This window comes from Oryzias latipes, chromosome 11, assembly GCF_002234675.1.
Source record: "Oryzias latipes chromosome 11, ASM223467v1".
In the NCBI taxonomy this organism is placed as follows: Eukaryota; Metazoa; Chordata; class Actinopteri; order Beloniformes; family Adrianichthyidae; genus Oryzias; species Oryzias latipes.
In genome coordinates this window covers 21,942,691-21,966,874 of record NC_019869.2, presented here as the reverse complement: position 1 = coordinate 21,966,874, position 24,184 = coordinate 21,942,691, and the positions used below count along the sequence as shown (strand labels likewise).

Genomic DNA, 24,184 nt, shown 5'->3' with positions numbered 1-24,184 from the left:
CCCTTTTTTTTTACGTTATCCACTCATATTCCGGAGATGCAGCTCGCATCGTCCAGCAGCAGTGCACTGGTCCACAGCGTTGCCATGGCTACCAGTCCCCCGGTTACCGTGGAGACCCCGAGCAGCATTGTGTACAAATTTGTCGATCAGGGTCAGTATATAACAGCATCAAAACTCCATTAGGTTCAATGTTCTTGTTGGTTAAGATATACATGCACGCTATATTCGATTTGTTGCATTTATTACACATGTTCTTAAATCTGTTATTTAGAAATATACGGTGGGAGGATGTGCCCCCCCTCCCAAGAGAAACCAGCCAAAGTTCATGGTTGGTCAAATCTGTCAATTCTTACAACCACAGGGGGGAAAATTCAGACCACAACTGTTTATAAAGCTTTGAATGTGCAGCTTATATAGGAAAATGTGGACTTTTGGTTAATTTTATGACTTGACAATGAATATTGGATTTTCAAATGTGGCCTATAGGAATTTTTTAACGCCAAAATAATTGAATTTTTTCGTTCAAAACAAATGAAAAGCACACATATTTGCTGTTTCACAGACTAACCAGTTTTTAAATAAATGCAGTACCTTTACATATATTTTTGATTTTATTTAGTTGTGGTTTAACTGTATATTTGCTTATGCATAGCAACACGTTCAATATTTTTGGGACACACAGTGACAACTTGAAATTGATTAAGGCTCTTTTGAGGTGAAGCCACCCCACACCAGATGCCAGATAAGACCAGCCCAGGATCGGTATCGACAAATAAAACTGTAATTATCAGGTAATTTTCATCACTCAGAGATCAAATGCACTTATTTTAGGAAAAACAGCTACATTTTTCCCCCTGAATTATTTCTCCACCACATTTCTTAAGGCAAAATGATGAGAATTTTTTTGAATGTTGTACTTACAGTGTACTGGGTAAATTTTACATACACAGATGTTGATTCCTTAAAACCAAACTTTTTATTTTAACCTTTTATAAAGAACTGCTTTTTTTTCATTTGTAGACTTCATGGAAAGGAAAACTGCTATAAATATCTAAAATATCATATGTGACATGGATGGCCCCTGATTTGTAACTGGTTATTGTCTTCTTTTATGCACTCTCATTTGTTGAACATTTACACCTTTGCCACAAAAAACTTGACTATTTTTAAATAAAAATATATTATTAATAATAATAATAATAATAATAATCCTGTTACTTCTTCTTTCAGAACAGAGACATTTTTACAGCTGCTGTCCCGTACAGTTTGATGTTTAAATTGTAGCTAGCCCTTAATTGGCAGGTGCACTTTTTTTTTTTGGTAATAAGTTGGATTACCTTTTATTGGGGGTGGAAAAAATTGATAATTATATATCATTCTAAGTTAAACTTCTCAAAGACTCATCTTGGATGTCTAAATTATTTTGGACACTCCACCATGTCTGTGCTCCATTCATATACATAAAGCTTTATGGCGCAAAATCTCTTATCCTTCATTGACATTTATGCGCATGAGGTCAAAGCGTAACTATAACAAGTACACCGGGTCGCTTAAACAGACTGCACATACGGTTAACAAAGAGACCCATCTTGAATGAACACCCCCACAGTCCTGCGTGACCCCCCCCCCTCCCTCCCTCCCCCTGGATGGCGCAATGAACCGTACGCTCCCTCTCATCCCTTCCCGTCATGCAGCGCTGCTGCCTGCTCCTCCGTTGAGCCGCCATGTTGTCGGAGTGAAAGCCTGGGGTGTCACAGACAAGCTGGGGCCGAAATCCGTGACCATCCACCCTCTCCGCCGGTGAGTATTAACGTCTGTCGGGACGCGATTGAGTGATCTATCAGTTATTTGCCCCTCGGTGTTTAAATTGTCGCCCCCAGGGGCTCTGAGTGCGAGTAAATGTGGAGAGTTAGGAGACGCTGAAGCGGCTGCCTCCCTTTCAGCTGCCTGCCTCCTTCCTCTCGTTGTGTCGGTCTTCCGCTCCAGACAGCTCTCGGGCCTTTGTTAGCATCCGCGTCACGGGGACCGGTCAAGCTGCGGGTTTGGGAGAACAGGTGGAGACCTCCCGGTGAACATTAAAGACAAAACGAACATTTTCCGGGGAGGTTAAAACACCGTTTAAGCCTCCAGTCAATCCCTTGTTTGGCTGTCGGTTCGAGCTTGTGACTGGTGGAGCGGAGGCCGTGTTATTGTTGGTAGAGACTGTAAAGCCGTCGTAACAGGTCTCAGACTGTTAGCTGTTACATGAAAACAGTAACATGGTTTAAATTGTATTTTGTCGTCGATCATTCGCCGTTCAACGTGTCAACATTATCTTTGAAGATTGTCCCCAGCAGTTGTTGCTGTGAGAGACTCTGCGTTATCTCACGTTAGCTGCAGGTTGCCCGCTTGTATTGTCTGTCACACCCCTGTCTGCCCCGTATGCGGTGGTTTGATCCCGGGTTTTGAATGATTTACCCCGCTGGACCTCGGGACAAGTGCCTGTTTCCGGGTGCTAACTTCAACTCTTAGCACACTGAGCCGTGTGCGCTTGTCGTCTATCATGAGGGGTGGAAAAATGCGGTGCAGTGGTGGATTTCCGGGTGTTTCTGGCTAACATTCGAGCAGGAGCATAGCTGTGGAGACCCAAGGTTTTGGTCCTAGGGAATTACTTAAAACAGGACGGGTTTACGCTTGTGGGTCCTGGCGTGTTGTTCCTCCATCTTTTCTGGTCGTCACTCCTGCCTGTCTGGTTGTGTGTCTGTTCTGTTGTGGCGTTTGTTTGGCATCACGGTGCAAGCCAACTGCATGTGTTTGAAGATTCAAAGTGTCACACCGTCTCTCACAAAGGTAATTACTGTAGATGGCTCTGTCTGTGGCAAAAGAGCTGCGTATCATTTCCTGCTGGCCTTTGGGGACAGTAAATAGGAACCTGATCAAGTTAACAGAGATTAGAGCTTGCTGGATAAAGAGTCTGGAACACAAACTATTACAGTCATGTCCCCCCCCCCCTAAACACCATTCCTAATTTCCTCAGGCTCCCCTGTGCTGTAAAAATATTCTTCTATGCTGTTTATCCATGTTAAGTAACAAGCACCCCTCTGACCTTTGCAAAATTAGGACACATGGTTGTCTTCAGGTCCTGCAAATAAAGTAAGGAATCTCGTCTGTGCACATGCTTAGTATCTTTTTTTCTTCTTCAAACAAATAGTTTATTACTTTCTATTTGGGTTGTAAATCTTACCAACCATGAGTAATGGATGCAACAGTTTACACTCCTTAAACATTAGTCTTGCCAAATTTCCTATTTTTTTTATGACCCTACTTTAAACGCAATTGATGCTATCAAATTTTGGATAGTAATTGCAGATAATGTCACGATTTCTTTTTGCATTTGAGGCACCTAGAACTGTCAGTGTGGTCCCTTTGATGTCTAAATGTTTGATGTCATTTGGAATTTTACCAAATTAAAACAGTACTTAAAAAGATAAATTGTTATCTATTAATCACTCAAACACATTTGCATTTTTTTTTCGTGCCTTCAAGATAATGTTGTCAAGAACAAAGTACATCATTTCTGTGATATTGTAGCTGAATACAATTTCTAGTTTTGATATAATTAAATACTATTATACAGATATAATACATTTCATTTGTTTATTCTGATTTCTCATATGCAAAATTAACATTGGGAATACTGTTATAAGGCTAATATATCATTTAGCCTATTATATGATGATTAAGTGTGGATACAACAGCTTTTATGTCATTTCTTTGTTTCCTTATAAATGAATAATTTAGACTTGGCCATTCTAAATGGATTAAATCACTTTGGGGGTCAAGTTGCTTGTTTCTACACACCTAAACAGATGGGGCAAAGGGCAAGCAATCGCCTTAACTGCGCTGCTTGTAAAATACACCCAAAAGAACCTTTCTGGCATTTCAGTGTTCCAAGGTGTCGGCTTAAGATCCTATCCTTCTTTTTACAAGGTTTGGACACAGTTCTGCCCCTCGGGCAAATGCCGAGTTTTAAGTCAGCAGGCTCTTCCACTTAATCTTTTCATTAAGTTGTTCTAGAAGGAGATAAAAGGTGCCAAACCTCATCAGTTCCATAAGAAAACACTTGTATCTTTCTGTTAAAAAGTTTGGTTGAATCTTTACACTATGTGTATTAGCTTTGACATATTTGGATCTCACTTCTTAAGTTTACCCAAATTTCAATTCTGAATATATGTCATATTTGACCTCAAGTATCTTAAAACTCCAGACTTTTACAGAAACCCTCAAACGTTTTTAGAGTAGGAGTCTACAGAGGAGAAAGTAGCAGGCTACCACCTGAGCAGCAAAGGCGTACCTGCGTGCGTACAGTAGAGGACGAGCATTAAAGAAACTCAACAAAAAGAGGACTTATAGATGTGGCTAATTTAGCACTAACATTAGCCTTCTAACTTGGGTGTTGTCTGTTAAAATAGTCCTAAAGAAAATTGAGCTTAACGTTGCATTTCTGAGTATTTGTTCATTCAAATCGTGAATCCAGTTTGAAGAAGATCGTATTTGTGATGTAAACAATACAATCTGTGGGCCACTTTAAAGAATTTTATGGATTAGGGACTGCTAAGGATTGACAACACCAATTTCAGACTTATACAGGCTGATCAGAGAAAATATTGTCTGACATTGAATCAGTACTTAGGCAAAGAAAAAGGCTATTAGAAAGTACACCACTAGCTGCAGAATTCAAAATAAAACTAGATTACACTACAGCTGAAGGAAATAAACAGTGGGTCACAGTATTTAACACTCAGTATTATTGATGCTTTCGGTTTTCCAGAAATCCGCTGAGTTACTGTCTTCCTCCAAACGTATGATCTCTTGGTTTAGCTTATCAAAATTATGGAGGGACATTGTGATCTCAAAGAAAGTTAATGTGAGCATAACCTGTTTGTTATTATTTTTTTCCCCTCTGAAATTGCAACTCTAGCAAAAGGGGATTTTCCAGCTGTTTTTGGGGGTTGAAACTGTCCTGTAAATGGTTAAAGTAGAACTCAAGAGTGTGGACATAGCTTAAGAGAGAAGCCCCGTGTTATGAAAAAGTTAAGAAGTTCTTTTTTCAACTAAAATGAGGGTTTTCCCTGAGAATTCATTTCTTTCCATTTAGACCTTTGATGGGATTGGGTGGGTGGGAGGAGAGCTGTTTCTTGTTTGCAGCATATTTTGGGGAATTGGCTCTGTAATTTTCTGATGTTTGCTCTGCAAATTACAAAGACTTGGAAATTCCTTGTTGGAACACATGGACCCAAATGTGTGGGACTCATGCACAATATACGAGTGACACAATCTGATGCTGAATCCACCACATAGTCTGGGTTGAAAGGTTTTCCAAAAAGAGAAAAAGCTGATTACATTTGATCAGGTTGTTGACACTGACTGTTGGTTCTTTTGCATTAACCTTTATGTGTGCTGAATGTCATGTGCAGCACATTAAAACAACCATATCTTATCCTTTGTTTTGTTACCTTCTGTGTGTGTGTGTCGTTTTCCTCACAGGCCGTGGTGGAATGAGCAGTGTGTGTGTGTTTAAGAGGAAAGCAGTGCTCTGGCAGGATTCATTCAGCCCCCACCATAGAAGTACATCTCCCAGCATGCCTGTGGTGCTGAGCAGCGGAGGACATGCCCCCCCAACTGGACAGACCCCCCAGGCCACACCCCCCAGCCAGCAGGTAATGCCTGGTCCACCTGACATCATTTTGTTAGCTGTTGGTTGGAGGTTGTTATACATGCGTGTGTTCTTGAGCAGAGGGTGGTTGATAATTGTTGCTACATTAGTTTGTTTTTTTGTCACGAGCTTCTTGTGTGAAAACGACATTGAGGGATTTCAGATTTTCTGATACTCTCCATCATGGACAATGAGTTTCTCTCTATATTCTCTGATATACTCTAAGCTTTGGGGCAAATTTAGATTTTAATTAGGAAGTTCTCATGATTTAAACAAATTGTTAAAGTTTTTTTATCTGTTTAAAATGTGCTTTAAAAATATAATACTATAAAGCTGCAGGAATCATTCTTTATCGTTTTTAATTGTTGTCTTTGAGCTTTTTAAGTGTGAAGTGAATGCACTATGCAAAAACTACAAACCTTTTTGCACTCTGTGGTTATTTAGCAAAGTAAAAAATGTTTCTATGTAGGTTTATACATTGTCAGTGGTATTTGGCTGTGTGTTTTTGTTTTATCTTTAACATTTTTACAACTCGACAACATGACAGTCATATTCTCTAGAAAATGTTCTAAATTCCATAATGTTGGAACTAAGAAAAGACCCAAAAAATAAATCCCTTCATGTTTAAAAGAACGTACAACTAATATTTCAAAAATTCTACCTGAATAGTCTTTAGAAGTACAGATTTTGGTTTTATAAAAATAAGATTGCATCAATATACACCCGCGGCAGGGCTACTTTTGAAAAATACTTGTCTAAAGAGGGTCAAATATTTTGTACACATGCGTAAACCCACTGTATGAATAACCACATTATCTTTAGTGTGTTGCAACATTTGCAAATTTCTTTCAGATATTGTTCATTTGTGCCCTAAGAAATGTGGCAGGAAGAAATTGCTGGCTGTGGGACTGCTCACAGTTCTTAAATTGATTTGTTGTGCAGCTTTTCTTAGTTGCTACAAACTTAAGGCAGATTTTACTGAATAGTTTGGCTTTGTCAGCTTCCAGGCTTTCTTGTTAACCATTGCAACATGGCTGTTTCTGTTGTTGTTGTTGTAGCACCAAGTTGCCATGTGGCTAAGACATCAGCCACATCACTAAAGTTGTGATTCACCACTGGAGAGAAGATCCACTTATAGACTTAAAAAAGAAAAGTAGAATCGCGTGGTTCTGTAACAAAGTGAATTTATGGCCATTTATTACAATCGAACGTACATGACCATTTAAACCTTCATTTTGATCATTAACTTGGGCATTGGGATGTGTTTAAAATTATGCTTGAGGGCTATGATTGTTGCTCAGGGTGAGAGGTGGGCGGGTGGGGGCTTACTCATAAGCCCCCAGCTCGGCAAGCAACCAGCAATTCAAATTGCACAGATTTCTTTGTGTCTCTACGAGTAGTGTTCAAATGGGAGACTCCATTGTATTTTTGCCCATGTGGGCAATGAAAGTGACACCTGGAAGTGTGCGATTGGGAGGAATGCCCACCCTTATCTGATGGTGTTCTGTTGTTAAATTTCTGAGCTCATCACATTTTGTTAAGAATAAACGCCATGTTCATACTTAAGGGTGTCCATGTGTGGATGTGGCTCCAGGAAATTCTTGGCCAATGATTTGACTTTAGCCTTAGTCGATCTTCAGCTGTGTGTCTTGGATACTTTGGTAAAAAAGATGGGCAGAGCTGTTCACCAATCCCTACCTGGTAGTGAGTTGGATTCACTGCCAGGGTTCAGGACTATGGTTTTAAGGTTTTTAGAGATATTTGCGGGGGCATTTTCCTGAAACTAGTGGAGGACATCAGAGATAAGAAATGCCGTGAAGCTGAAGAAGACCTACCGAGCTTAATTGGGTTTTGGAACTCCCGAAGTGCCTGAATGCTACTGGCAGTCCAAGCGAGCTATTGCTTGGATAGTTTTGGAGGCAAAAACTTAATTCTGGGAGAAGTTTGTTGGGGTCTTGGAGATGAACTATGAAGAGATTCTGACAAATTGTCTAGGAGGAAGCAGTTTTCTGCAGGCATAATTTTTGGTGCAGGTGGGAAACTGTCGACTTCAACTAGGGTTATTTTCTAATGGTGAAAGGAATACTCTAAGGATCTCCTCAACATCCATCATCTTCATCCAAACAAATCCAAAGTGTTCCGACACAGGAGAGCGTAAGAATACGTGTGTTTGTGTGTGTGTGTGGGGTGGGGGTGTTTCCTCCAGCTCTGGCCTTGCGTCCTCATGACACAGTTGACATGCTCACTGTCACCTCCGTCACCTAATAGCTGTTGAACCTCCTGCAATGAGGTTTCTGACCATGGTTTGAAAACGCAGGGGAGATCCTCTTCCTTCGGGGTTCACTTTCCCGTTTGGACCCTCAGCGCCTCCAGAGCGCGTTAATAAAAGAACCAGTCTCCGTTCCCAACTTACCCCCTTCCTCATATAACATCATAATAGGGTGAGGGGGTGGGGGGCTTAGCCTGCGATGAGCCTTGGGGGGGGGGGGTTACTAGGCAGTGGCCCCCCCTCCTATGGTTGCCGTATGGAGTGGGCCCCCCCTCTTTCGGTTTTATTTGCACCTTAGACATGTAGGGCCCTTGGTAGGGGGGGTGCTTGGACATCACTGCCAGCAAGCAGCAGATGTCCTCCTGGCACCCTACCCGCCAATTTTAACCGCACCTTAGACATTTAGGGCCCCTTGGTGGGGGGGGTGAGGGGACATCACTGTGAGAAATCAGGAGATGTCCCCTTAATGCCCTACCCGCCAATTTTAACTGCACCCCCCTTAGTACACACACCCCTCCCCCCTCAATATATACATCCCAACATAAACACACACACATGCACACACACACCCTCTTATACACGCACACACATTTTGCAAGGAAGGTGGGACCTAGGACCATCTGTCCCCTGCCTCTTCCCTGGTGGGGGGTACGTGCCCCTTTGCAACGGCGGCCGTGTCCCCGGGGTGCCGGCTTCCTGGGCCCGGCGGTGCTCTCTCCGCGCGGTGGGGGGGTTCACATTACATCTGAGCCGGGGGGTGTTGGTGTCCCTGGGGGGTGGGTTCTGGTCCTTGCTCCTGAGCGCTGGGCCCCGCCAAATTTCCAACTGTGGCCGAGCCTGGTTGGGCCATATTTACAACACCCCTTGAGGGCCCTCTTTTTTCCCCGGGGTTCCCCCCTCCTGGGCGGGTGCGGCGGGCCCCTGCCTTGCTCCTCCCTGGACCAACCGTGGGCCGGGCGGATGGCTGCCTGGAGTGCGGAGCGGGTCTCCCTTGGGGGGTCCTGGCTCGTACCTGGGGTTGGGGCGGGGAGATGCCCAGAACTCCTGGGTGGTGGTAGGGTGCTCGTCTGGGGCTGTGGGCGTCCCTCTCCGGTGGGGCCCTGCGTTGGGTTCTCCCGGCGCGGCGGGGGGGCTGTTCTCCTGGTTGGGCTGGGGCGGCCCTCTCTTTCCCTCCGTGCCTCCCTGCTCTCTGGCTCTGGGGGCCTTGCGGCGGTCCTGCTGGCCCTGGCCTGGGTGGCGGGCTTGGTCGCCCGGGCGGCGGTTGTTTCCTGCCGGTTTCCGTGTGGCGTGGGGGGGATTCTGGCTGCCGCTGCTGCTGCGGTGGGGGTCTTGGGGTGGGGATGGCTGGGCGCTCTCCCTCCTTCTTTACACATTCCACCATCCATTTTAGAAGAACATGAGCACTCACCTGAGCACGGGTGTTAGCTCACCTTTGCACTGGCGGTTTGCGTGACTGAATGACTGAAATGTTTCACACTAGTTGGTTTTAAGGCATAAGTATGCGTGTGAGCACTATCTGTTTTGTGTACATGTCGACAGATGGACATTTTTGCAGCTAGCAGGTGTGTTTGACACTTGGGTGTGTGTGTGGACAGGCTCCGCCCTTTTTGCACTGCATTTGAGCCTTACCATGGTGATTAACAACCAGTAAACTTGTTGCTTTATGCTGCTTCATGGTCTTACCCCCCTTCCCCTCCTACTATTACCCTCCTTCCCCCCCTCTCTCTAACGTCCCTCTCTCTTCTTCCCCTCTTTCCTTTTCCGTCCGGTCCAACACCAAAGATCTTCAAACATGTTTGAAATTAATAAAGTTTGGCCTCAATTACAAAAGGGGTTTATTCAGACATACCTTTGGTTTGTCTGAAGATTAATAACCCCTCTTGTTAAAGTAAAATATGTCCAACACAAGAGGCCCTCAGCTCTCATCTGTTTGCCCAGCTGTTGGACAGGACAAGGTAAAAAAAAAAAAAAAAAAAAAAGAATACGTGTGTTTGTGTGTGTGTGGGGTGGGGGTGTTTCCTCCAGCTCTGGCCTTGCGTCCTCATGACACAGTTGACATGCTCACTGTCACCTCCGTCACCTAATAGCTGTTGGACCTCCTGCAATGACGTTTCTGACCATGGTTTGAAAACGCAGGGGAGATCCTCTTCCTTCGGGGTTCACTTTCCCGTTTGGACCCTCAGCGCCTCCAGAGCGCGTTAATAAAAGAACCAGTCTCCGTTCTTTTCAGAGGAAACCGTTTTTATTACTGTTCCGGCAAAATGAGCAGCACACTCTGAACATGCGCTCACACACATACTCTTGCGCTGCGCGCTGCCATGCTCTGCTCCCCCCCCTTCCTAAATGCGCACTAGCTCAGACATTGAGCGTCTTGGCGGAAACTCTCAGTTAACATTAGTTCCGCCTCTGCGCAAAGTTAATACTGGGGGGAGGGGGGGGGGTAAACAAAACCGAAATGGTACAAATACACTGACTTCAAACAAATATAAACGCAACACTTTTGTTATTGCTCCCATTTTTTATGGTATGAACTCAAAGATGTGAAACATTCTCCACATACACAAAATAACCATTTTTCTGAAATATTGTTCACAAATCTGTCTAAATCTGTGATAGAGAGCACTTCTCCTTTGCCAAGACAATCCATCCCACCTCACAGGTGTGCCATATCAAGATGCTGATTAGACAGCATGATTATTGCACAGGTGTGCCTTAGACTGGCCACAAGAAAAGGCCACTCTGAAATCTTCAGTTTAGTTTTATGGAGGGGGTCAGGGGACTCAGACAACCAGTCAGTATCTGGTGTGACCACCATTTGGCTCATGAAGTGCGACACATCTCCTTCACATAGTTGATCAGGTTGTCTATTGTGGCCTGTGGAATGTTGGTCCACTCTTTTTCAATGGCTGTGCGAAGTTGCTGGTCATTGGCAGGAACTGGAACACGCTGTCGTATACGCCGATCCAGAGCATCCCAAACATGCTCAATGGGTGACTTGTCCGGCGAGTATGCTGGCCATGCAAGAACTGGGATGTTTTCAGCTTCCAAGAATTGTGTACAGATCCTTGCAACATGGGGCCGTGCATTATCATGCTGCAACATGAGGTGATGTTGTTGGATATACGGCACAACAATGGGCCCCAGGATCTCGTCACGGTATCTCTGTGCATTCAAAATGCCATCAATGAAATGCACCTGTGTTCTTCGTCCATAAAATAACCCCACCACCACCATGGGCTACTCGATCCACAACATTGACATCAGAAAACCGCTCACCCACACGACGCCACACACGCTGTCTGCCATCTGCCCTGAACAGTGTAAACCGGGATTCATTCGTGAAGAGAACACCTCTCCAACGTGCCAGACGCCATCGCATGTGAGCATTTGCCCACTCAAGTCGGTTACGACGATGAACTGGAGTGAGGTCGAGACCTCGATGAGGACGACGAGCATGCAGATGAGCTTCCCTAAGACGGTTTCTGACAGTCTTAGGGACACACTGGATGTGGAGGTCTTGGGCTGGTGTGGTTACACGTGGTCTGCGGTTGTGAGGCCGGTTAGATGTGCTGCCAAATTCTCGGAAACGCCTTTGGAGACGGCTTATGGTGGAGAAATGGAAATTCAATTCCCTAGCAACAGCTCTGGTGGACATTCCTGCTATCAGCATGCCAATTGCACGCTCCCTCAAAACTTGCGACATCTGTGGCATTGTGCTGTGTGATACAACAGAAAATTTCAGAGTGGCCTTTTCTTGTGGCCAGTCTAAGGCACACCTGTGCAATAATCATGCTGTCTAATCAGCATCTTGATATGGCACACCTGTGAGGTGGGATGGATTGTCTTGGCAAAGGAGAAGTGCTCACTATCACAGATTTAGACAGATTTGTGAACAATATTTCAGAGAACTGGTTATTTTGTGTATGTGGAAAATGTTTCACATCTTTGAGTTCATACCATAAAAAAGGGGAGCAATAACAAAAGTGTTGCGTTTATATTTTTGGTCAGTGTATGATTTGAACCGAAATTGCCGTACTAAAACGGTTTGGTCCAACTATGTGTACCATTACATCCCTAGTAATTACTGGTCACCTGGATCATGTGTGTTCACTCGATCAGAGTTGGACATGCCTGCACAAGGGAATCAGAAGCTGGGGACTCCAGGGTGGGGCTGTCCATCATCCGAGCTGAAGTCGCAGTTATAGTTGAGGAGCTCCACGGTGGCAGGGACCAAGGTTGGAGGAAGTCCACTAGGGCTGCACGATATGAGGAAAACTCGCGATATGCGATATTGGTGATTAATATTGCGTTAACGATATAATTTGCGGTATATAAACAAATAGCAAAACAACCAAAAACATAATTTCCATTTCACTGCAACAGTTTAAAAATTCTACTCCAAATGACTCTTGTCGACGTAGGAGGCAAACATCAAACATAAAAGGGCTCATCTGATTGATCAACAACGTAAACGGGTCCTTCCGATTGGTTAAATGCATAAAGGGTTTTATTTCAATTGTTCAATATTTCAAGCTGCCATGAGTTTGTTTTAGCAAACTTAAGGTAATCATTTATTGCGATTTTTGCCGTCTTTTGCGGTATGCATATTGCACAGCTTGATGTTGCGATAACGATAAATTTGCGGTATATTGTGCAGGTCTAAAGTCCACCCTGTTTTCCTCAAACCAGGACCTCCTGGCTTGAGGAGATCAAGATCTAACATCCTCAAGCTAGGACCTCCAGTATGCAATGGGGCAGTCTGTGGCTGAGTGTGAAGCGACCAGGATAATGGTCAGCACTGCCAACTCTGAGGGCATTGTTCTCAACCGATAGTTTGTCCTCTCTGGGTGGGTGGAGAGCTCCTGGCTGAGGAATTTAGGTATTTATTTAGGTCTTGTTCACAAATGAGGGAAGATCAGAACACAAGCTCAACATGCTGATTGGTGCTGCATCCACTGTCATGTGGTCATTTGTACTTTTACTTGTACCTGGAGCTGAATAAGGAAGTAAAGCTCTCAATTTAATTGTTTGTTCCAATCTCACATGTGGTCACGAGCTCCAGGCAACGACAGAAAAACGAAGTCCCAAATACATGCAGACGAAATGAACTTCCTCCATAGCTGGGTGCTCTCTTAAGGTCAAAAGCTTGGTCACCCTGGAGAGAGCTCGGAGTAGAACCACTGCTCCTCCATATCAAGAGAAGCCAACTGAGGTGGTTCGGCATCTGGTCTGGATGCCTCCTATATGCCTCGCTGGGATGGTAATTGGGGCATGTTGCACTGAGCTGAGACCCTGGTGAAAGACCCAGGACACTACTCCGAGCTCTGTCTTGGGGGGTGCCTCGGGATTCCCCCAGGGAAGGGGGTGGGCAAACTGTAGCCCGCGGGCTGGATCAGGCCTGCCTCCATGTTTGGTCCGGCCCACTTAACAATATCAGAGACTAGGGTTGGGCGATGTCCCTTAAATTGGCCGTTGACGATGTCTGCTGTCAACCACCGGGATGGACGATGATATCGTCCGGGGGGCAGGGGGGGGGGCTATTTTTAATTTAATTCTTATATAATTGCTATTTGTTATTTTACTTTATTACTTTATTTATTTTATTTACCAAATAATGACTCATCCGCGATGATCCAGTATAAACTGAGGGAAGTGACTTTAACAAAAAAATAGTAACAAACAAAATAGAAAAGAAGTGGTCCGCTCCCGCACTTAATCAGTCAAGTGGCTGGCGGACCGCGAATTTACAGCTTTGTGTTTGAGGGGAACGGGGGTGCTTTGTTACATGAGCGGTATGTGTGGGAGATTTAAGACTGCGATCCGTCCCGCAGCTCTAGGGGAACGAGCTACCAAACTCAGAACCGGGTCTAAAAGTGTGTGTCTGAGCACAGCTGAGGTCGTCAGCACACACACACAGCGGCGGTGTGAGCTTCAAAGCAGAAATGTCGCTCAGTCCTTAGAAAACGTTCAAACAATCACGTGGATTTGTGTTTTTCGAGTCGCGTCCCGACAAAATAAAGGCTGATGTTATTCCCACATGTTTACGTGCAGCCAGGATGCAGATTACAGCACCACCCAAAGCTAATGTTGTTAGCCCGTGTTAGCATACTGCTAATTGTGGCTTCTTTCTGGCTCCGCTCTTCAACAGAAAAAGCGCTGACCACACGGATTAAAATTAAAACAGGCGAACAGGTGCTTCGTAATAATCGTAACATTATTAAAAGCACGTTTAGAAGATCGTCTCGTATATTACAGAGCTCACATGTCAATGTATATAGCCGCTCGGCGGAAGTCATATCCTCAGTCATTCCGGTTTTTCAAACCCTACTGCACATGTGCGAATGATTTACACCGACCGAAAGTGTGACCAATGTGAACGTTTTGTTATATTCTGAAAACATTTTTCTGGGACCATATACACAGTTGGATTCTAATACGACCATTGATCAGATCAAGATATTTTGTACATGTAACCGCGGCTTAAGGTGTCTACTCGCAGCGTGGCGGGGGCGTGGCATCACGATGGTGTCTCTCCATCGGGATGTCAGTCACCCATCACGATGGACGATGGTATTGTCCATCGGCACAACCCTATCAGAGACCCGTTTTTTTTTATTTTTATCTGGCTACATGATCAAGACCCGCATAGAACGTGACATTTTATTCCACCCTTCTGCAGTCTGTGCTCCAACCTGAAACCCTCTAAAAGTCCTGTGAAATAGAACAGAAGACAGTCATCCCTTTTCTATGTCGCAGTTCATCTTTCCTGGTTTAACTAATTCAGAGCGATTTAAGGGCTATACAATAAAAGAAAGATCAAAGAAGTTTAGAGGAAAGGAGTTATTGTGGCCCTCACAAGAAAAGGTTTGGGGACCCCGCTCTAGCATCCATGTGGTGTTGGAAGATTTGTTGTTTTTCATTCTTCCCATCATTCAAACACCACATGAATGCAGCATTTCTCTAAGTTTTACACGAGGTACATCAAGCCATTGACTCTAAAATGAGAAAAAAAGTTTTCACCTAAAAAATCTAAAATGCTCTGTTTAAAAATATAATTTTCAATTCAAATGTTTTCATCCAGATTCCAAGTTATTTCTTTCTCACTTCACACATCTGTTCCTGGTCCGGCCCTTCTATCCAATTTTAGAACCGTATGTGGCCCACGAGTCAAAATAATTGCCCACCCCTCCCCTAGGGAGAGGAAAGTCTGGGCATCTTTGATTTGACGACACGGCCCCTGGAGTAGACTGAATGATTGATTGATAGATGGATGGATGCTATAGTTATTGGTTTCCTGTTAAGACCAGCAAACCCAGATTAAAAGCTATACACACTTTAGCCTAAAATCTGTTCTGGTTTGTAACAACTCTGTAATGCAATGAGCTTTTTCATTTAGTGCAAACTATAGACTGCTAAATGTAAGTGAAGGTCAAATTCAGTCAAAAATGTAATACGGGTGAATATTTTTTAGGAAAAAAGGACATATCTTCTTGTTCCAGCTTTTAACAAATATTTTGTTATTTACATTTTTTATTTGAATGTTTATAATTTTTTTTCTAATCCGAAACAGCAAAGGACAAAATTAGCAGGTGGAAGTTTTTGCAAAATTCAATGTTACTGCTTTCACATACCTTTTTAAAAACATTTTTCAGAAAAAATGTTAAGAATAATTTACTGTTCTGCTTTGAAATGTCTCTGCACTGCTGTTAGTTCATTCAGAAGCTTTAGAGGTGTGTAAGCGTGCTTGTTTGTGTTCCCCATTAGGGTGTAGCGGGTGCCGGTCGCTCCCAAGATGACGCTATGGTAGACTATTTCTTCCAGCGTCAACACGGCGAGCAGCCTGGAAAACACCGCTGGCCCACTGGAGACAACATCCACGATAGTCAGGTATGCATGGATTCATACTGCTTGAACTTGTTAAACAATACATGAAAAAAAACTGTCAAGTACTGATTAAAAAAACAAATTAGAAGAAACTGGTATTTCTGATAAACAATGACGATTTTGATGCTTTAAAAAAAGTTTGGAAAAACTATTTAAATCATTGCAGCTTTTTCAGGCTAATCTTTATACATTCAATGAATATTATCTTAGCTTAATCATTTTTAGTTTGTGGTTGAAAGTCAGTGGCACTTTTAAGATGCAGGAAACTTTGTGTATGCAGGTGCGGTCCATGGATGAGCTGAACCATGACTTCCAGGCTCTGGCTTTGGAAGGTCGTGCTATGGGAGAGGTAAGCTCATGACAGTTTGTGCTCGGCCTCACGAACAAGGATAAGTCTCGACAATATTACTTATACAAATACTCCAATTCAATCAATCTATCTGACTTAGACGGTTCATTATCCACATTTGAAATATCACAGCTTTAGTTTATTTGGATTCTTTTTTTTTTTGGGTTGCCATTGATACTTGATTACCATTAAGGTTTCAGGGGGAAAATAATTTTACATGATTGTGTTTATTTGGGTTTGTTCTAATACAAATGAAGCTTTAAAATATTTAGGATGAATCAAATACTTCAGTTTGTTGTTAATGCTTAATTTAGACTTAAATATTGATTTGTCTTTTTTTCTTGATTTGATCTGGGTTTTATGAATTTTTAGCCCTTTTTACAAACCTCTATTTGTCTTCAAAGTTTTCTACCATGCTGTTTCTTAGATTTGTGTACGCATTTGAACTCACTTTGGGAGTTTACTATGTTTTTAACCCTGTTTTTTTCTGTGCCTTTGTAGCAACTTCTAACAGGAAAGAAGTTCTGGGAGACGGATGACTCTGGGAAAGATGGACCAAAAGGGATTTTCTTGGATCAGTGGAGGGACAGTGCATGGGGGGCCTCAGGTATGTAGCATAAAAAACATGGATATTCAGTATAGATACAGGGATATTGTGAAGCTTATAATCACTATCATATAAACACAAGCTGTCGGGAAATCTTTAGTGTCAAATACAATAGTTAGATTTACTGAAGTGTAGGCTGATGTATATTTTCTTGCATGGAATAACGATCAGTTAGCTGAGTATTTGTACGAGTTTTTTATTCATCAATGTTAATATTTGCTCCTGCTGTGACAGATCATTCGGTGTCTCAGCCAATCATGGTGTCCCGTCGACCTGGGCAGGGTTTCCATGGAGGTGGTGAAGTGGGGGTGGGCTCTGTAATGTCACCGCGGTCTGAAAGTGGAGGGCTGGGAGTTAGCATGGTGGAGTATGTTCTGTCCTCCTCGCCTGCTGACAAACTGGACTCCTGCCTTAGAAAAGGACCATACGTAAGTTGCATATTTGTCCCCTCACTTCTTTAATCTGGATTCTTCGTCCAGCTTTCTATTGTGGCTTGTTCTTACTTATAAAACAATCCATCAGATAGGGGGACTCTCTGTTTGTACCGTCAGCCAGGCAAGGATGACTGTTGTCTCAGTGTCTCTTCAGCCTGCTGGTTTTCCTCCTTGCTCTGTGTGTTCATCATCTGTCACTGGCGGAAACGCTGCTGCAGTTCTGCTTCCTCTGAAGTGGTGTTTTTGTTTTCTCTGTGACACAGGGGCAGAGGGACGGAGAGGTGGAGGAGGAGAAGAGGGAGAAGCCAAAGTCGTTTGAAGGAGAGAAACTGAAAGAGTTAACAGAAGGTGAAGCTGATGTGATTAGTGACGTCATCAGTGATGTCATAAACCCCAACGGGCTGCCGGTACAGAACGGCCTGGACGTCGATGTAAAGGAGTTCGGGTAAGAACGCCGTCCGACGCGCCTCACCAGAGCAGCGTGCGTCTCTGTCGCCTGTCAGGTGGGAAATGAAAATCTCCCATGTTCTTCCAGTCGTCCCCCAGGCAACATGTCTGCACCGGGCCCCGAGGGGGATCTGCTGGGAGGTCCTGGGGGGGTCGGGGCCGAGGGCTTAACACCCCTGGGGAGTGGTGGAGGTCACAAACCTCCTGAAGACTTCTCTAGTGTGGAACAAGGTGGCGTTACCATGGACCCCATGGAGTCAGTGATGGAGCCTCTTCAGTTTGACTACAACTCCCAGATGCCCATGGACTCTGCGCCCACTGTGGGTCTGTTTGATTACACTAACCAGCAGCAGGTAAGGGCTGAAAATGGAGTCATTTCCTCGTTGATTCTCCAAATAGCTTAGCTCAGCTGAACTTAAATTGTGATGTACTTTTTCCTGCAGCTGTTCCAGAGAAACAATGCCCTGGCCGTGCAGCAACTAACAGCAGCCCAGCAACAGCAGTACGCACTGGCAGCTGCACAGCAGCCTCACATTGGTAAGCGTGTGCTTGGGAAAATACAAGAAGATAAGAGGCCTAAACAACAAACTTTTCTTTTCTTTTATCTTCTTCGCTATGTTTTGTGGTTTCTTACTTCGTTTGGTTCCTTTTCACTTCAGTATTGAAATGTTGTAGCTCATGATTTGACAGAATGAGCACAATTTGGCAATTTCAATTAAAAAGTGAGCCAGTCTTTTGGAGAACTGAAGCCAAAAGTGCAGTTAGATTAGCTTTATGATTCTTTGAACGTAAATCAGGAAAATGGAACCACTTCTGAACTTGTTTGAACTTGGTTGTAGTTTTTATCTTTTGAGAGTGACTCATAACTCAGGGTGAAGACGGAGTGTCACTCAAATCCACCCAATCGGATTTCTTTTACTAAATTCTTCTCCATGCTAACACCTCCCAGCACCTGTCACTGATTCACCTACCTTAAATTCAAAGACATGTTTACAACTTTTGAATGCACATTTATTATATTATTACTAGTTACTAGTGTAATACTAGTACTATATTTACTCACGAGGGTAAATGCTTTATACAGCATTTTAAAACCTATTTATGCCATTGTCCGGGTGAATACTTGATTCTGATTGGCTGCTGGTTGTGCGTTAAAAAGTGATATACCATAGGATAACCGCACTGAAAAAAGAAGTTCCGGTCACCTAGCTTAAATGTTTTGTATCACTGCGCCGGGTTCTTTAAAAGAACATTTTGCTTCATCTTTTTGACAAAAACAAGCGGTAAGAGGTGAACTTTCTCTCTGAACTGACGCTTTATTCAACCCATTGGAATGATCAGCATATATATATCACTTTATATCAGCAAGTCTTGACTGCAGCAGTGGTGCGGAAGGCGCGAACCATTTGTTTTGTGTCGCGCCACACCACGTAACAAATAGTCTGCTTTTTTTGAGAAAAGCGATCCAGATTGGAAAAAAACAAAAATTAAGGACTAAAAATTGGTTACTGTTAATTTCCTTTGTAAGTGACCATGGTATAAGCGGGTTAATGGCCTTCGAAGTGTGCATTATCACTTAACGCACGCGGTGGAAGCCTTGAACCGTCTGACGCGAGGTTGCTTGTGCGGCGTGCGTTAAAAAGTGATAATAAAGTAATAATTAACCCTTACACATACTATGTCCTTTCACATGATTTATTTAGTGCACTTCAGTTAAACATGTTTTTGAACTTGCTGATTTTGCTTTATTTCAATTCAGAACAGTTTGCTTGTTTGTGTTTTCAATAAAGTTGAATGCAAAATATTTTAGCAAAGGATTGTAACTTTTTTTTCTTCATGGTTTGATACAGAAAATGTCAGGTTTTTTTTTTCCTTGTGCAACCCGGTTTCCTAGTATGTATTCATTAGACATTAATTGTAATATAATTAATAATACAAAATACTTGAAAGAATACCTTAAAAACCATAAAATCTACTGGGTTTTAACTCCACTGCAGCTTACGTATCTGAAGGTTTTTCAGTGGTTGAGCCCTAAAATAAACTGAAGTGTGTTTTATTTAGTGATCATGCTCTCATTTTAGATCACATCTGGTTATTGTCTGCTTCCGTAAGGCAATGCTCTTTTGGAGCAGCTGAGCGTAATTGGATTATCCTTTCCAGAATGGTCCCAGCACGTGATGTAATGTTCATTTTCTCTTCACGCTCATCCCAGGCCTGGCTCCAGCTTTTGTGCCCAATCCTTACATCATCAGTGCTGCCCCACCAGGGACGGACCCCTACGCTGCAGGACTGGCGGCAGCAGCTACACTTGGTGAGTCGCGTTTGAGTCCACACTGTGAAATATTTCATCCCATCAGTCTTAAGAATGGTAGATGTTTATATGAGTGTACTCATGTGCTTTCAGGCCCAGCAGTTATGCCCCCTCAGTACTATGGTGTGACTCCCTGGGGGGTCTATCCAGCTAACCTTTTCCAGCAGCAGGCGGCTGCAGCCAACAATTCAGCCAATCAGCAAGCAGCAGGTCAAGGCCAGCAGAACCAGCAGCAGGTCAGTCTGCCAGGAAGCTCTTTGCAGGAAAGGTTCACCTTACCTGCTTCTCTTCATCATCATGTGCTCCTGTTGGATCAGTTTCAAGCAGATTTAAACGTCTTCACTTCACATCTCCTACTCATAGTTTCTCTCTGCTTTGTACAGGTGATGCGAGCCGGAGGAAACCAGCGACCCCTGACTCCCAATCAGGGGCAGCAGGGGCAGCAGAATGACCAGCTGGTTGCGGCAGCAGCAGTGAACTCGGCTCTTGCCTTTGGACAGGGGTTAGCTGCAGGAGTCCCTGGTCAGACGCCAATCATTTCACCTTTTTTTTTTATTTGAAAACCTGGACACAGATTTCAGCTTGAGATTACTTCTGTTGTCTTAGGTTACCCAGTCTTGGCGCCTGCAGCTTACTATGATCAAACAGGGGCCTTGGTGGTCAACACTGGAGCCAGGAGTGGACCTGTGCGCCTCATGGCTCCGGCCTCTGTCATCATCTCTCCTTCTGCAGCTCAAGCAGGTAAAACCACCAGCTGCTCATCCCTAGCTAGGGGAAGGTGACAGTGGCTGTGTTGCACTGTTTAAGAATGTTTTCAGACTTTACTTCTCATCCCGAGTATTCAGTTAGAACATCAAGACTTAATTTAATGTTTTTCAGAGTTAAAATGTCTCTGAAATCAGCACAGACTCTGATCCACCTGTTTTTGTTTGAAGCTCTCGCGCTCCTCTGCAGTGTGCTGGCAAATCATTTAGTCCTTTCACTCCTCCAGTTGCTGCAGCAGCAGCTTCAGCAGGTGGTGCCAACGGCGGCTTGGGAGGAGGTGCTAACGGCCCGTTCCGTGCCATGACGTCCCAGCAGCCTCAGCAGCAGGGCGGCCCCGGTGGTGCTCTAGGAGGGAGCTCTTTCTATGGCTCTTCATCCCTTAGTTCCTCCTCCCAGAGCTCTTCGCTTTTCTCACAAGGTTCCGCTCAGCCTGGCCCAGGCTCCGCCTCGCTGGGATTCAGCCAGCCTGCCTCATCCTCGCTTGGGGCATCTCTTGGGGCCACTCTGGGAGGCTTTGGGACTGCAGGTAACAACACATACTTCTAAACATGGGTTATCTTTTGAATATTGTTAACTTTGCACTGTTCCTTTGAGACATCAACCTGTCACTTCTTTGTCTCCCTCTAGTGGCCAACTCGAGTGGTGGCGGTGGTTCCAGACGGGACTCGTTGACAGGAAACAGTGAGCTGTACAAGCGCACACCCTCCAGTCTTACACCTATTGGCCATGGAGGTTTCTACAATGGCACTCTGGGCTTCAGTCCGTCCCCTGGTCCCGTGGGGATGCCTCTACCCAACCAGGGGCCGTCCCACTCCCTGACACCTCCACCCTCCCTGTCCAATCACAGCTCCTCATCCAACCTCAACCTTGGTGAGTGTCTTTGGTACTTAATTGCAGGTTTTGCTGCATTGGTGCGTTGAAAAACACAAATGTAAATGTTTTAGTGTTAAATTAAAAAAGCAGTCTTTTAGAGTAAGGCCGCTTTCTGTGTGGCGTTCTTAAACCTGCAAAGGCTTCTGCAGAATAAGGTTTAGCTCTGTCGGTATGACTTTAAGTCAAATGCTCCTAGATAGAAAGTAAAGAAGACTTTAGCTGCAATGTTTCCAGACAATTTTAGTGTTTGTATTCCAGGTTTTCCTCATTCACCCACACCCTCGGTTTAAGCTAGAATGATGGGTAATAAATGTCTGTTTTGATGTTTGTACATGATTTCACTCACGTACCAAAGTTAGAATTAGTGTCTCAACATGTTTGTAGCAAATTTCAAGACAGAAAACACATTTAAAAGCTTATCAGACACAGCTGAAGGATTTCCAGACCCAAGTTAGTTGTTCATTGAATTAGATGACTTAAACCCCCCCCCCCCCCCCCCCCCCTCCTTCAAGCTTTTTACCAGATGTGGTTTAACTTTGTTTTTGTTCTGCCAAACGCCCTTAAACCAAATGGACATTTGTTTCAGGAGTGCCAACAGCAATTACTAGTAGAAAGTGTGGAATCACCCAAACCATATATTTAATGTTGCTGGTGCAAATTCAAGACAGGTTGTGTGGGGCGAGCAAGGTTGGAGAGGTACCAGTAAAAAAGGTGTATGAGCAGAGCTATTAGAGAGATTTTGAGTGTTTGAAGTGAACACTGAGATGGTTTCAAATGTCAGAGCTAAGCAGCTGCAGCTGTGACACAAAGACGTCATGGTGGAGATGGTGCAGACCAGAAGGACTGATCACAGTCCTGTGCTCAAGGGGAGGCTGGGTGGTGTGACGATACATATCAAGATGATAGAAAATATCTCTGATGGTATGAGGATGGAAAATGAAGTGATGTCACCCAGCCTCATGGTGCCCATTGTCACATATGCTAATAAGGACTCCAACGCTGCCTTCAGGTGGACAGAATCAAGAGGACACTGAAGTGTCCGGCCTGTGATGTGGCCCCTCTGTGGGGAGCTGGAAAAAACTGCTCTTTAGCACAAATCAATTTTATGTATCCTGTTGTAAACATTAACGGGTGTTAAAAAAAAAAGGTTGAAATGTTGGCTGCGTTTTTGTTCAAATGACAGTAAACTTTTCTTTTACTGTGATTGTCCAGTGAAATAAAAGTTATGCATTTCTAATAAAGAAACAAAAAGGAAATCTAAACTTTGTGTTCCTGTAGTTACCGAAGTATCTGTATCTCCAAATATCGGCCACAGTTGCTAATGAAATATCCGTTATCGGCTGAAAAAGATTATATCGGCCCATCCGTGAGTAAATCTCCCAATAATCTGATCATTTGGTTTTGCTTAAACCTCCTTCAAACTGTGTGTACTGTTATGTTGTGCTGCATTGTGCTTATTTCTTTGTAAAAAGAGATAACTGTGGAAAAAATGAAATAAAATTTGAGACAATATATCTTGTAAAATATTTCTTGAATCGGTGGAGTATGAAGTTTTTAAAAAACTGTTGTCAAGACTTTCAGAATGACTCCCAGCTCTGCACAAGATGTCCATATTAGAAGGAATTACGTTCTATTTACCAATAGTCTGCTGATGATCACCTTGTTTCACACCGACAGGTTTTAGTTTTCTTTTAATGTTTGGAGCGATATATGTTTAAGCCCCGCCCACAATCTGCAATCTGTTTCATTTTGAAACTTGCATAAAGTACAGTGATGAAAGTCTTCCGGGAATTCCCGGAAATCCGGGTTTTTGAGCAAACCGAACGTACTTTCCGGGAAATAAAGACCTGATCTCTACGGACAAATCGCTTTCCGGATTAGAAAATGGTCTGAAATCAGCTAATTTTAGCTTTATTTTCTATATTTCTCCGCAGATCGCTTCCTCTATGGTCGTGGCCATCTCTCGTCTTCCCGGCCTAATTGACCAATGACGGGACGTTTTAGTTGCTTTCGGATGCGTCGACGGGTCTGATTGGCTCTGTCTGCACCACGTGGTCAGCGTGACTCGCTTCCCTAGAGACCAAAACTGGCGGACCCACGCTAAACTTTCACAAACACATCTGAAGAGTTTGCGATCAAATTTGTGTTAAAATAATGGCAGGCATCGTCATTATTGAGCGTGGTCACGACCTCAGTTGTGAGAAGACGATAAAAATCAAATTGAAGTGGTCTTGGCTGGAAAAAAAAGATTTTTAAGGTAGTGTAGGTCAAATACTTTTTTGTGTAAAATAATCTCAAAACCACATTTTGAAATAATTTCAATTTTAGTTTTGAGTTTCAGTTTTTATTTTGAATACATTTCTCTAATTTATTTGTATTTCCTAATTACCATGATTTAGTTCAGTATAGTTAACATTAATTATAAGTATTTGATGGTTTGGACCCGCACTCCCTTAAAAAATAATGTTTACAATGTTTTGTTTAGTTTGTATGTTTGTTTTGATATTTCCCAGATTACTTAGTATTGGTGTTAAAGAATTGATGTATTAT

At 43.5% G+C, this 24,184-nt stretch overlaps 1 protein-coding gene across 1 annotated transcript in view; it reads left to right on the top strand.

Annotated features, from left to right (window-relative positions):
• Window positions 1–1,669: 1,669 nt before the first annotated feature.
• Window positions 1,670–24,184, top strand: part of pum1 (pumilio RNA binding family member 1) — a 30,604-nt gene continuing 8,089 nt past the window's right edge. Inside the window, exons 1-15 of the mRNA XM_004074186.4 lie at window positions 1,670–1,800; window positions 5,527–5,699; window positions 15,729–15,851; window positions 16,129–16,197; window positions 16,699–16,804; window positions 17,039–17,232; window positions 17,502–17,683; window positions 17,774–18,038; window positions 18,129–18,222; window positions 19,898–19,996; window positions 20,090–20,232; window positions 20,380–20,518; window positions 20,603–20,737; window positions 20,988–21,287; window positions 21,389–21,631. Of these exons, the coding sequence (XP_004074234.1) occupies window positions 5,538–5,699; window positions 15,729–15,851; window positions 16,129–16,197; window positions 16,699–16,804; window positions 17,039–17,232; window positions 17,502–17,683; window positions 17,774–18,038; window positions 18,129–18,222; window positions 19,898–19,996; window positions 20,090–20,232; window positions 20,380–20,518; window positions 20,603–20,737; window positions 20,988–21,287; window positions 21,389–21,631 (2,254 nt within the window). The 5' untranslated portion in view covers window positions 1,670–1,800; window positions 5,527–5,537. The remainder of the gene's footprint in view (window positions 1,801–5,526; window positions 5,700–15,728; window positions 15,852–16,128; window positions 16,198–16,698; window positions 16,805–17,038; window positions 17,233–17,501; window positions 17,684–17,773; window positions 18,039–18,128; window positions 18,223–19,897; window positions 19,997–20,089; window positions 20,233–20,379; window positions 20,519–20,602; window positions 20,738–20,987; window positions 21,288–21,388; window positions 21,632–24,184) is intronic.